The 15,175-nt window shown below is 36.5% G+C and overlaps 1 protein-coding gene across 1 annotated transcript in view; it reads right to left on the bottom strand.

The window, feature by feature from the left end:
- Positions 1 to 15,175, bottom strand: part of LOC103590254 (threonylcarbamoyladenosine tRNA methylthiotransferase-like) — a 189,482-nt gene that overhangs the window by 73,272 nt on the left and 101,035 nt on the right. Inside the window, exon 4 of the mRNA XM_008572455.1 lies at positions 6,908 to 6,992. Coding sequence (XP_008570677.1) covers positions 6,908 to 6,992 — 85 coding nt within the window. The remainder of the gene's footprint in view (positions 1 to 6,907; positions 6,993 to 15,175) is intronic.

The following is a 15,175-nucleotide window of genomic DNA, read 5'->3' as shown; positions in this document are numbered from 1 at the left end:
GTCTTTAATACAATAACAGAAATTTGAAATTATAAGTTTAAAAATTAGAATGTTCTGTTTGCAAATGTACAGCCTGTTTCTGACAAGGGACTCACAGCAACCTTGGAGGGCCGTAATTAGAACAGCTGACAAGCAGTTTTAGTCTATCAATTTATCTGTTTCCGAGGAAAAGGAAAATCATACATAGTAGAGTCAGAGGGTCAAAGACTCCAAAAAAAAAAAGGATAGTCCTGAGGCCAATACCCTGACCTCAAAACTCAATATAGTAGAGAGACAAATATGTAAACAAATAATAAAATGTAATAGGCAACAACAGATGTTTATACAAGATAAAGAAGTAGCACAGAACAGAGAGTGATTACCTCTGTGGACCTTAGAAGTGAGGGGTGAGGGTTAGAATCACGATGACCTCACAGGAGATACTGCCTTTAACATGACTTCCAAAGATGAACTATTTGGCCAGGGAGGATTAACATGGGATGGGTGTGTGGGTGTGAGCATGCGTGCACACATGCACAAACAAGCATTTGGGGGAAACAGAGAAGATATTCCAGAAAAAAAGGAAGATCATATGCAAACACACTATGTCCTTGGAATATTTTATAATTGTTTGGGGGAGGGAGTAGAATTCTATGGGAAAGTGGCAAGAAAAAAGGTAGGAGAGATAGGCAAGGAACAAATAAAAAAAAAATACCTTGTTACACTTAAAAATTGTATCTTTGTCCTGCATCTGAGAAGGAAGCATTAAAAGGATCTGAAGGAGGGAAAAACATGGACTGGAATAGAAAAAAAGGTGAGAACAAGCTAAAAGACCTACTGTAATGTTAAGAGCAAGAGATAATGAGAACCGTAACTAAGACAGTAGAAATAGGGATGGGGAGAAATTAATTTTAAAAGACATGTGTCTAGATCATGGCAATTTGATGAAACATAAGAACTCAATTTCCAAGAGGAACACTTACCACTACATGAGCAATAAAACACTAATAACATTGGGCAAAATAAAAGGAGGAAGGGACTAAAGGAGAGGGAGAGTAAGAGACTAAAAGGGAGGGGAGGAAGAAAAAGATACTTTGGAAGCAGAATCAATCCTTGAGAATGGGAAAAGAGAAGAGAAGAGAGAAACAGGCAATCAAGGAAAACTTCCAGATGACCACAACCAAGCAAGATAGGCAATACTAGTGGAAACACTAGCTGGGGAAAAGGTGAGGTAGATTAGGAGGAGGCTCTGGCATGATGATTTGAGGCATCTATGGGTCATCCAAATGAGAACTCCAGGAAAGAGTGCGTTATACAAATCTGCACCTTGGAAACAGAGAAGCATCAGAAACAGAGATCTGAGAGTAATCAGCATACAGTATAGGCGGTATCCAAACAATGGAAGTAGACAAGAAATTAGACAACACATAATCAACAATACCTATTAAGTCAAACAGTCCAACATTTTAAACTAACTTTCCATATAGAAAGAAACTTTCTGGTGGTGGGAAAGGATAGCTAAAAGCATGGGACTGTGACTGGTAAAAGCACACAATGATGCACTGTATCTGCCACTGACATTTTAAAGAATAACATAAAACTGATAACTGAATTAATGGCAGTTCGTATAACTGGACTTAAGGAAAAATTAATTGTAACTGAAAATAACTTCCATTATCTAACTTGTTTCTTACAAAAGGCCAAACCTAAAACCCAATGTTATTTTTACCTTCTCATGCCAAAAAAAATTTTTTAATTAAAAATCAAAAAAAATAACAAATGCTGGTGAGGATGCAGAAAAAGGGAAACTCTTATGCATTGCTGCTAGGAATGTAAATTAGAAATGTAATTAGGAATGTATATTAGGAATGTAAATTAGCTATGGAAAACAGTAGGAGATAGTAATTAAAAACAAACAACTATTAAATACCAAGAACACCCCATCAGAGAAACAAAAGCAGATGATCAGAGATGATGACACTCAAGAATAAATGGCCAGGTGAAGCAATCATTATGGGTATGGGGTCCAGGTTAGAAAAAATAGGTCTCACCCTGCTGTTGTAAGTCTTTGAATTTGAGGATAAGGGATCAGGTGCAACAGAAAGAGAAGAAAATCCTATCAGATTCTTCTTGAATTTAAATTTAACCTGCGTTTCATCAAAAAAAAAAAAAATGCAAGCAAGAGAGGAAGCTGAAGGGATAGGATGGAACTAGAGGAAGAGAAGACAAACGTGTAACATGACCACATATAGTAAAGTTTAAGAACTATTCATCTTTGTTTTTCTTTCTTAGGAGACAGTGACAAGTGGGAAAGCATCTAAATAAAGCAAATTGCTTGACATGAGTAGGTAATCTATCACTGGAAGTTTTCAAATGTATAAATGTCACTTGAATCTGATATTTCTCAGTGTTAATTGTTATTGTGCCTTTTACAGAATTATATTTATTCTGGAAACAAATCAAATGTTAGTTTAAGTGTTATCTTAAAAAGAACTAGTAGTAATGATCAAAAGCCTTCAAAAGTCATTAAAAAATGCTTAAGCAAATATAACCACTCATAATATTCTTTTTAAATTTTCTTTCAATCAAGCAGACTAGTACATTAAAGGAACCTGTGCTTGTTACCACTAGCTTTGTAGTTAATGTTAAAACGACAAACTTTTCTTATGCATCATTACTACTTCACTTAATCAAACACCATATTACTTTGAACCACATTAACAACATAGTTTACATATATAACAAAACCCAATGACAAGTTATATTTGAGTTTTTAAATAAACTTTTAGACACAGTCTAGAAGTGCATCCATTAATTACATTATAAAATTAATAATCAGAATCTACATTTTCCAGGTTCTATACTTATGGGGTATCAGTAGTGTGAGTATATCTTTATATCTTGTTTACCTTTCCTACAGAAAAAATATACATATAAAATTTGGGAACATGACAGACTTATTAAAAAAAACAAAAGGATTATCTGAAAATGAGTAGCACCTAGTGAACACCAACCTCTGCTCTGGTTTAATTCTTCTTTTTCCTTCTCCTAAACTTGACCTTAACATTCCCCTTCCCTTGCTTCCCACCACAGCTCAGATAAGAACTCCTCTGCTGCTTCCACCACTCAGAGTTGATGATGCCATTACATTTAACTACCACTTCCATGCAAACAATATTAAGTCTGTATTTCTAGCACTGATCTCTTTGATAGATGCCTCAGTTCTACGACCGCTTACCTGACATCTTTATCTTGGAAGTATTATAACAAAATGATTAAACAAACAGTCTCTACTCAGAATGTCTAGGTTTAAAATTCCACCTCCGTTTATGAACTAAACAGAGCTTTAGAGAATTCATCTGTAAAACACACACTGCTTCACCTATAAAACAGGTATAAAAATGGGATCTACAATTCACTGATGGCTACAAGAATTAAGCTAGATAATAGCCAATTCATGTAAAGAACTTAGAACAGTGCCTGCCACACAGAAAACATGCAAAAAATGGGATCTACAATTCACTGATGGCTACAAGAATTAAGCTAGATAATAGCCAATTCATGCAAAGAACTTAGAACAGTGCCTGCCACACAGAAAACATGCAGTAAAGGTCAAGTATATTTATTACCTTATTAAAATATCTAGCTGTGACTTCAAATAAAGCATGTTTAAAACCAAAACACATCTTCCCTCAAAGTGAACTCTCTTTCTGGAATTCATTGTTCCACTCTAGCTAAAGACCTTGGAGTCATCTTCAACAACACTGAAAGTGTAAAGAATTCTTCCTTCTCACATACCAATGGCCAACAGGCATATGAAAAAAATGCCCAACATCACTAATCATCAGAGAAACGCAAATCAAAGCCACCGTGAGATATCACCTCACCTCAGTTAGAGTGGCTATTACCAAAAAGACAAAATAACAAATGCTGGTGAGGATGCAGAAAAAGGGAAACTCTTATGCATTGCTGCTAGGAATGTAAATTAGAAATGTAATTAGGAATGTATATTAGGAATGTAAATTAGCTATGGAAAACAGTAGGAGATTTCTCAGACAACTACCGATAGATCTACCATACAATCCAGCAATCCCACTACTGGATGATTTCCATTCCTTTGGATATATACCACGTTGAAGGGACACCTGCACTCTCATGTTTATCATAGCTCTATTCATAATAACCAAGAGTCAGAACCAACGTAAATGTCTTTCCGCAGATGACTGGATAAAGAAAATGTGGCATATATACACAATACTACTCAGCCATAAAAAAATAAATAAAATTCTACCATTTACAGCAACATAAATGAGCTTGGAGAAAATCAATTAAGTGAAATAAGCCAGGCACAGAAAGAGAAATACCACATGTTCTCACTCATATGTGGAAGCTAAAAAAATTGATCTCATAGAAGTAGAGAGTACAACGCTGGTTACTGGAGTCTGGTGGGGTGAAGGGGAAGAAGGGATGGGCAGAAGGTCGTCAGTGAACACAAAATACTAGAAAGGAAGAATGGGATCTAGGGTTCTATAGTAATATAAGGAGACTACAGTAACCAACAAAGTACTGTGTATCACTGACAGCCAGTCAAGATGATGTTGAATGATCCTAACACAAAGAAGTGACAAATATTTGAGGTGATGAATATACTAAGCACTCTGATATGATGACAGCACACAGTATGAATGTACCCAAATATCATCTTGCACTCCATGAATACGATAATTATCACAGGACAATTAAGAAAAATCAATTAAAAAGAGAAATAGAGAATAGAATAGTGGTTACCAGAGGCAGGGAACGGGAAGGGGGAGAGGGGCCAGGGAAAGTTTGGCAGACTGGTACAAAGTTACAAAGTTACAGTTAGATAGAAAGAGTAAGTTCTGGTTCCCTAGGGTGACAATAGCTAATAATGTTGTATTGCATATTTCAGGATAGCCAGAAAAGAGGATCTTGAATGTTATAACCACAAAGAAATGATGCATGTTTACGTGACAGATATGCTAACTATTCTGATTAGATCACTATACAAATATATGCATATATTTAAACAACCAACTGTACCCCATAAACATTACAATAAAAAACAATTAAATTTTTTAAAATTTAAAAAATTTTTAAAGTTTTTTAGAATTTCTTTAAATAATTCTTCCTTCTCAAGTCCACTCTTTCCTTCCAACTTTGAACACCTCCACTTTAGATGGGAACATTTGTACCTAGACCACTGCAAGTCTGTCCTCACTGGACTCCTGATTTCTACTCTTCCTTATACCCAACCATCATACACATTGCTGCTAGAATTAATTCTGAAACCAAGGGAGCAAACACAGAAAATAATTTTTTTTTAAAGTTTACCATTTACCATAGTATAAAGGTAAAATACTGCACAATAAAAGGAAAATCCAAATGGCCAATAAACAAATAAAAAGATGCTCAATCTCATTAAAAATCACAGAGATGCAAATTAAAACCATAATGAGATACCACCTTCACCAATAGATTTGCAAAAATTTAGAAGTCTGACCATATCAAGAATTGGCAAGAATACCAAACAAATATACACACCATCGGTGGTGGGAATGAATGCTAGTACACCTATTAGTGAAAAGAGATTGGCATTAACTACTAAGGTTTGAATGGGTACACCTATAACCCAATAATTCAACACTTAGGTACATAATCTAGAATAATTCTTATACATGTGCACTGAAAAACATGTTTAAAATATTCATAGCAGCAGTATTTATGAAACCAAAACACTGGGATAAACTCACTCTTATCAATAATAAAATGGATAAATAAATTGTAACAAATTCATTCAACAAAATACTATAAATGGCCAAAATTATTTTACACCCATCAACACGGATAAATTTAAAAGTATAACACTGAGGAAAAGAAGTAAATCTCAGAAGAACACAAACAATGTATAAGTCCAATAAGTAAAATCCAATATAGGGCTAAACAACACATTGTTTAGAGATACACTTAATAGATAATAAATTTACTAATAAAAGGGAATGACTCACAAAAGTCAAGACAAAGATTACCTTTTGGTGGGTATAATTGAAAGAGGGACACGTGGTGGTTTCTATGATTTTGACAATGTTTTATTTCTTAAGCTGGGTGGTGGATCTATAGGTACTAAATGTATTATTATTCGAACAGTACATATTTTATAAACTCTTATGTATGTATGAAGTATTTTATAATAAAACCAATATGGGAGGTGGATGAGTATGAGAGTAAAGTTAAGAAGTGGAGAATTTTAAGAAGTCTGGCTGCAAAGGCAAGAAAATAAATAAAGAGAATAGGTAACAGGGATACAAGGGGCTGATGAGACCTGGGTGAGTTTAAATACCAATAAAAAGATACCAATGGAGTTGGAGAGGTTGAATATATGGAATAAGAAAAGAATTTATAAAATGAGGTTTCTAAGAAGATGGATAGGGATAAGATTCACAGCACATGTGGGGAAAAAAAAGAATACTTCTCCCACTTTAACTTAAGGGAACAAAACAAGAAGCAAGGTCTTATATGCCCACATCCCCCAACAAACTGTTAATTCCCTTGAAGGCCAAGCATTGTAGCACCTAGAACAATGCTAATGGGCAAAGAAGAGATAGGAGGTAAGGACCACATCAGACAATTTTACACAGCATGCACTGGATTCTCTGAGAAGAGCACATAGGTAATACTCTACAAATATTCAAATCAGCTATTAGCTAAATTCACAAAGACTCAAATCATCTATTTGAAAAGTCCCTATTAAAGTTTCATTCTTTATCAGATAAATTAAAAACAATAAAATCTTAAAAGTCCAACTCCTACTTATTTAAATTAACACTACATATCTTTTAAAAGCTAATTTACTGATATTCTTACTTTGAATATTAAAAATAGGAAAAAAAAATCAACTTTCACTTACTTAATTGAGTTTCTAAAGTGGTCTTCAGCTGGGTTTTTTACAGTGCAACTGTTCAGGAGCCATAAATCTGCATCTGATGCATTTTCTATTAAAGACAATGAATACAAAGAAAAGTAAGCATATTTACTCATTCCAAAATATTCAAGTGTTTACTCAGATGGCACTGGGACTGCTGGGGAAGAAGACAGAAAAGCAGTAGATAAAGTCAAGTAAACAGGCAACCATAATATGGTAGGCAATTGCTATAACATAGAAATATCTGTGAGCAATAAATATAAAAATGTGAAATCTGTGCTTTATCTTTTCAGTTACAATGTAATGAGAATAAGCATTTTCTTCCTTATTAAATAGTACTCCCAAGCATTGAAAATCACTTTCAAAACTTAAAGTGAAACTGGCCTAATCTTACCTCTGAATATAAAATTACTTTTCCCTTTTGAATTATGTGTTAATATTTTCCAAACACAGACACTGGCATATACTGAATATTCCTCAGCTTGAGAAATTATTAGAAATATTTTAATATGCCCTAAAAATTAATAATGTACCTCAAAGTAAGCCTTTCATTCCTATCACCGATTTGATTAAATATTGTTACAAACTATAATAAACTCCCTGGCAATGCAACTAATAATCTAAACCCATCATATTTATTAAAATGAATTTATAAATACCTAAAGTCCTTGATGCTATTCCACCTGCCTTTTAGATACATTAGTTACCTAAAAGGACCTCATATATTAAAATAGGATTACCATTATGAATGGAAAACCAAAATTGAAAATTGCAGCACCTTCAACAGTATTTCAATAAGAACAGAAACCAAAGTCAAATGACATGAAGAACTAAGGAGATATATAGATGTCTGTGGGTACATTCTGCATCTGGAAAGAAAGATTCAAGAAAGAGCATTAGGTTAGAGAGATGATACGTACTTCAGAGTTTCCGGAAAAACTTTTGGCAAAAACTTTTTTTTCTGAAAATTTTGTTATAAAAGATGCTAAAATTTTTTATAAAGAGACAGGATCAAAAAATTCTTGAGACAATAAAAGGCAAGGGAAGCTCCCTATTACTATATATCAGCTGAGAGAGTTTCCGGAAAAACTTTTGGCAAAAACTTTTTTTTCTGAAAATTTTGTTATAAAAGATGGTAAAATTTTTTATAAAGAGACAGGATCAAAAAATTCTTGAGACAATAAAAGGCAAGGGAAGCTCCCTATTACTATATATCAGCTGAGTACTATGATCCCTCCCAATCTGTCTCATTCCTTCCATTCATCTCCCTTACTCCCACCCCACAGTCCATTTTCCCACTCTGCCTGAGTGGCCTTTTATAAAACATAAGTCTGATTATGTCACTTTCCTGCTCAAACTCAGAAAAGATTCACCTAGCTCCTCTTAGTTCCCTCCAAATTACTCCCCCCAATTCCACCTGAAAGATATTCCTCTAATACCAATTTGATCCTAGCACTCTTTCAATCTTCCAGTGATTTCCAGTTGGTATGCAAAGCCTATCCAGATCAAGCCACCTACCTCCCCTACTTTGATACTCATTTCTCCCTGCGTTCACCTGTCCCTCCAGCCATGTCAGCTCCTACACACCCTTTGGTTTCGGTTTGAAGCTTGTTAGACACCTCTTTCCTACACTCCCATAGTAGACTGTGCATAGAATATCCTTGCACTTTACAATTCTGTATTAAAATCATTCATTTTTCCACCCCTTGTTTATTACTATTTAAGCTCCTCTCTCAATATCCAAATCCTAACACAGCGATTGGCACAGAGTAGAAACTCAAATAGCCATGGAACGCTAAACAGTGTGCAAGCAGGCACAGGATGAGAGAAAGATTACAGAGGGATGTGTGGGACCACATTCATATGGCAGCTACACCAACCTCCTAAAGCTCTGAAGGCCTACTAACCTTCTTGAGATAGGCTTCAAGTCACTGATTTATTTAACAAAATTTGGGACTGAAACTTTCACTATTCACAGCTATATCCCCAGCATTTATTACAGTAGAATACAAGGTAGGTATATTAAATGTTTATTGACTGAATGATGAATTTGAAAAGGCAAAGCTATACTATGAGCAATGTATTATATATACAGATAAGAAAAGTCAAGGATGCCTGTAAGCTAATGATTAAAAATAAATGGCAATTGTGGATTTCTATAAAAAGAATTACTGCCTGGAAGCAGGCAAGATACAGAGCATGCCTGGGGTCCTAGGCAGCAGCCAAGGGCAGCCCCCTCCACCCAAAAGCAGGCAAGAAAAAGAGCATGCTCAGGTCCCTAGGCAGGAGCTGAGGGCAGCATTCCCCGCCTGGAAGCAGGCAAGGAGCACACCAAAAATACCATGTCCACACGGGTGGCCCACCACAGTCAGTGTCACAGCCATGACTGCTGCAAAAGTGGCTCAACACCACAGCAGTATCCACAGCCACCTTGCAGGCAGCCTGCCAGACACCCAACTGCATTAACACAAGGAGAGTCACCAGTGGAAACCAGAAAAAAAAGAGGACATCTCTCAAAGCCCACTCAAAGCCCACTCATCCCCTCAAAGCCCACTCCAGAGTAATAGAAGGAACAATTGTTCTACCAGATAAGCAGACATCAATGTAGAGATACTAGAAATACAAAACCCCCCGAAAATATGACACCATCAAAAGAACACAGTAACTCTCAAACACCAAACCCTATAGAGCAGGAAACCCTTGAAATGACTAAAAAGGAGTGCCAAGCAACAATCTTAAGGAAACTCACTGAGATACATGAAGATTCAGACAACATAATGAGAAAAAAAATCCAGGATATGAAGGAGGCCATTTACAAAGAGATTAATACCATAAAAATGAATGTAGCAGAACTCATGGAACTGAAAGATTCACTCGATGAGGTAAGAAACACAACCAAGAGCTTAAGAAGCAGGCTAGAACAAGGAGAAGAAAGAACTTTTGATCTTGAAGATAGTCTTTTCGAAATAATCCAGGTGGACCAAAAAAAAAAGGAAAAAAGAATTTTAAAAATGATGAAAATAAAAGAGAGCTAGCAGACAACCTTAAGCAAACAAACATTCAAATCATAGGTGTTCCAGAAGGGGAGGAGAAAGGAAAAGGCATGGAAAACCTACTCAACAAAATAATAATGGAAAACTTCCCAGGTATAGAGAGAGACATGGACATTCAGATCCAGGAAGCTCAAAGATCCCCAAACAGATTCATTTTAAAAAAATCCTCTCCAAGACACATTAGAGTCAAACTGGCAAAGCTCAAAGACTAAGAGAGAATCTTTAAAAGCAGCAAAAGTGTCAAGTCACCTATAAGGAAGCCTCTACCACACTAACAGCAGACTTCTCAACAAAAACTTTACACGCCAGAAAAAAATGGGTGACATATTCCAAAAACTGCCAGCCAAGAATATTATACCAAGCAAGGATACCCTTCAGAAATGAGAGAGAAATAGTATATTTTCCAGACAAACAAAACCTGCAACAATTCACCACCACACAACCAGCCCTGCAAGAAATCCTCAAGAGAGTTCTGCATCAGGAATCTAAAAAATGATAATCACTCATCTTACTAGCTATAGTTCTGTTCAAACACTCTACTTTTTCATAACTCAGTCTTGGTAGGTGGTGTGTTTCTAGGAATTTATTCATTTCATCTAGATGATCTAATTTGTTGACCCACAATTATTCATAGTATTCTCTTATAATCCTTTTGATTTCTGTAAGTTTGTTTGTAATGACCCTGCTTTCATTTCTGATTTTAGTTATTTGAGTCTTCTCTCTTTTTTCTTAGTCCATCTAGGTAAAGGTTTGTCAATTTTGTGGGTATCATCAAAGTACCAGCTTTTGGTTTCATTGATTTTCTCTTTTTTTTTTTCTATTTCTTTTATCTATGCTCTAATTTTTATTATTCCTTTGCTAGGTCTGAGCTTAGTTTGCTCTTCATTTTCTAGTTTCTTAAGGTGCAAGTTATTGCTTATTTGAGATCTTTCTTTTTTGTTAAAGTATGCATTTATACAAAATAAATTTCCCTTTTAGCAATAAAAACAAATTTAAGAAAAAATACTAATGACAGAACCACTGTGCCAGATGCTGGCTTTGTATCTTGTCACACTCTTCTACTTAATCACCTTAATGTCATTAGACAACTCTTACCATAAGCCCTCTCAAGGAGAACTCCAGCAATATGTAAAGCAACTTATTTTACTTTGCCTGGAATTTTGCCAACACTGGCTTTCAAAATAAACTGAATACTACCCTTGATGATCCAGTAATTGTAATCAACAGGACTCATGTGAATACAAAAATGCCTACAATATTATACAACCTTTTAGCAAACCACCTCCCAAAAGAGAATGTCCCTTTTCCAATAAACATGGGAGTTCTGAAGAGGAAATCTGATTTCAGAAAATAAAAATAAATTTAAAAAGACAAAAGAGCAGGAAAACAAGCGAAGTAATTTCAGGTCAATGATATGAAGACAATAAAAGAGGGTAACGGACAGAAAATAACTGGGGGGTTACTGGGTCAAAATAAGCCTCCCTTTGAAGTTGAAATCTGCGTTGCGACTTAAACTATGGAAAGAATTTGCCATGCAAAGATCAGAAAAGCAAGCATCCTGAGGAGAAGATACCACAAATGCAAAGGCTAAGAAACAGGACCAAACCTGTCATGTTCTAGTAACAGACAGAAGACCAGTGTGAGAGGACACAGGGAGAGCCTGGAGGGAAACATCAAAGAGACAGGCAAGAACTAGAGTATGCTGGCAGGTTAAAAATTTTGGATTTTATTCTTAGTGTAACAGGCATTACCAATAATTTCAAACATGAGCTAATTTCTATTTCAGAAAGCCCAGTCTGGTAGTGCTGTGGACAAGACTGTAAGATGGGGCAAAACTAAAGACAGTGGGAAAAGAAGTAAAGGCAAGAAAGCCAACTGGAAGTTGATGCATTGGTCTGAGAGTAAGTGAAAGACTATGGTAATATGAACTGGCAATGGCAAGACTGAGCAGTGAACTGGGGGCATATTTTGGAGTTAGAGTTCAGAGAACTCACTGATAGATATGAGATAAGCAGGAAGGAATGAAGTAGGATTCCTAAGCACATAGAAAGGATTTTGGCCTGAGCTTCAGCGGTTTGTGGTGCCATTTACTGAGACAGGGAAACTTTGGAAAGAGACAGATTCAGGAAATAGTTTTGTTTTGGCCATGTTATGTTTGAGATCCCTATTAAATATCCAGCTGGCAATATGATCATCCATTTGCATATACGAAACTGAAACTCAGGGGAGTCTTTCAGGCTGAAAACATAAATTAGACAATCAACATCCTATGGAAAATATTTGAAGTTATATGAATGGATGAGCTCACCTAAGGAGAAAAAGGAAAGAGAGTAAGAGAGGTAGAAGACAGAACACTGGATCATGAAAAGGTCTGGTAGAGAAGTTAAGATGAGAAAAGGACATTGAAAAGAAGTAGCGAGTAAGATAGAAGGAAAAAAAATTGGGAGCATGGTGTCATAGAAGTCCAGAGAAGAAAGTATTTTCAAAAAGAGGGAATAATTAATTACGTTAAATGCTAAGAGTTCAAGAAAGATGTCTGCTTAAGAGTGAATACTGTTAATAAAATAAGATCATACTCCCTATTTTTAAATTTTATTTTCTCAATTCAGAATATCTGCCTGTTTGTGCCAACCCACAAACACACCCAGAAGAGGCCTTTTTTTTCACCATGTATCACAGAAAACAAACTCACTACAAAAGAAATGTGAGAAGGAAAACTGTGTATGGCTATTTGACAATAACGAATGCTGATTCAACTGGTTTACCCCCTTATGAACACATTTCCGGAATTCTAAGATGCCGTCAACTATAAGAAACACTATCAACTTTGTAACAGTTCTTCCAGAAGGATGGGACATTACATTCATGTTCTTAAATCATCTAAAATTATATCTAAGTCATCTAAAATTGCTAACAATTTTAAGACACATCCCAATTTCGAACATGATTTGGGGCAATGAGGGTGGAATGCATATGAAAAGGAATAAATAAGCCAGTTTGGCATGTCTACCTTGGAGTGGCAGCATCTAGAATAAGCAAGAAATAACAGAAGCTCATACCCAAAATAAAATAAATGTACAAACACAGAACCTCATACCCAAAATAAAATAAATGTACAGACACAGTACCACTTTCTGGGGTAAATATCTACTAAGAGAAGGTTAACACCTGGTCTTGTCTTACTCAGGGCACTCATGCCAAGTCCTCCAGTGCCTTAGAAGGAGAAGTAATATTAGAGAAGAGCACTTAGGGAAAGAAGGACTAGGTGGGTGGGAAAGAAGGACTAGGTGGGTGGGCAAGAATGGATGAAGGAAGGGAAAAGCAGTTAGAAGACACCACGCTTGGAGGCATAGACTTGGAGAAAACCCAAGACAGAATTCTACCTACTTTGAGATTTGGCCTACAGCAGTGATAACCCATGGTATGCCCCTGAAAGTCATCTGTACATAAGTCGAATGTTGCCAATGCCAGAGCTGACATATCAGTTCTGGTTTGGAAGGCTGCAAAGTTCAGGCTAGCCAGATGGAATATAGACTTCAAGGTTTGATTATTCACCATCTTTCCCTAATAGAAATAGTGCCGCAATGAATAGCGACATGCATATATCATTTTGTATTTTTCCCAGATTACCTTTCGAATTAAGTCCAAAAAGGTGGGATTGTTGGGTCAAAGGATAAATCCATATTAAATCCCATTACATACTGTCAAATTCCCCTCCATGAGGCGTGTGCCACTTTGCACCTGCATGAGCTAGGCATGTGAGTGCCATTTACCTAAGGCCTTGCCCACAGAGTATGCTCTCAAGCCTTTGGTCTTTTGTCAATCTGGTGAGAAACAGGATCCCAGTGAGGGTTTATTGTGTATTTCTCTTATTACAAGTAATCTGAGTACCTTTACATGTTAAGGACCATTTGGAGTTTTATTTGTTTTGCGTCTGTTCCCACCTTTTGCCCCTTTTTCTATCAGGCTAATTTTCATCTCAAGTTTTAATTTACTTATACATACACACCAGAGAGGATATTAATTCTTTGTCTATGATAGAAGTCACTATATTTTTTCCCAATTTGTCATTTTACTTTTTTAAAAAAGTGTCTTCAGTTTTTTATCTCTAGGGTATCAAATTTATCAAACTTTTCTCTTATTGCTTCTGGATTTTGAGTCATAATAAGAACATTTCCTTTACTCCCAGATTACTAAGGAATTCACCCATGTACTTCCAATATGCATGTGGTTTTGTATTTAGATCTCTGATATATGAGGAATTTATCCTGATATACATTGATCTCAATTTCTTAAATACAAAATGAAATAAGATCTTATATTCTCATATCGAATTGGAAAATATTAAAAAGTGTTATGCTAGGGGCCGGCCCGGTGGCGCACTGCTACAGTGCGCTGCTTGGGAGCGCAGCGGCGCTCCCGCCAAGGGTTCGGATCCCACATACAGACCAGTTCCCGCTCACTGGCTGAGCGAGGTGCGGGTGCAGCACTGAGGGTTGCGATCCCGTTGCCCGTCCCGGTCCAGTACGGGCGAGACACTGAGGGTTGCGATCCGTTGCCAGACACGAAAAAAGACAAAAAGGAAAAAATAATAATAATAATAATAATAAAAAGTGTTATGCTACCTGTATCAAGCAAAGGAATGGGGGAACTGGCAACCTCTTACGCTGCTTGATGGCAGGCTACACTGATGAAACTCTCTGGAAGGCAAGGTGGGATTAGCTATCAGACATTTAAATGTGCATCAGAATCCCTCCTGTACATGCTTGTAGGATATATGAACCACACACCTGCATGTATACATGCGCATATATGCATACACACACACATATAAGCATATATAAATTAAGAATTCCCATTGATTATTCACAAGGCAAAAAACACAGAAAGCCTATATGTCCATTGTAAGGAGATTGGTTAAATAAATTACAGAACTGTAGCTGAAATATGCAGCTGTTTAAAATGCAACATAAATCTCTTAAGTGTTAATTTGCAATAACCTCTGTTACAACATCAGGTGAAACAAAGCAAGCTGTAGAAGAGGATGTCTGTTTTAAAAAGTGGGAAAAACGGGCCAGCCCGGTGGCGCACTCGGTAGAGTGCGGCGCTTGGGAGCACGGCGGCGCTCCCGCAGAGGGTTCGGATCCCATATAGAGACCGGTCCGCTCACTGGTTGAGTGCGGTGCGGGCACAACACCAA

This window comes from Galeopterus variegatus, unplaced genomic scaffold (genome assembly GCF_000696425.1).
Source record: "Galeopterus variegatus unplaced genomic scaffold, G_variegatus-3.0.2 Scaffold786, whole genome shotgun sequence".
Classification (NCBI taxonomy): Eukaryota; Metazoa; Chordata; class Mammalia; order Dermoptera; family Cynocephalidae; genus Galeopterus; species Galeopterus variegatus.
This window is presented reverse-complemented; position numbering and strand designations above follow the sequence as displayed.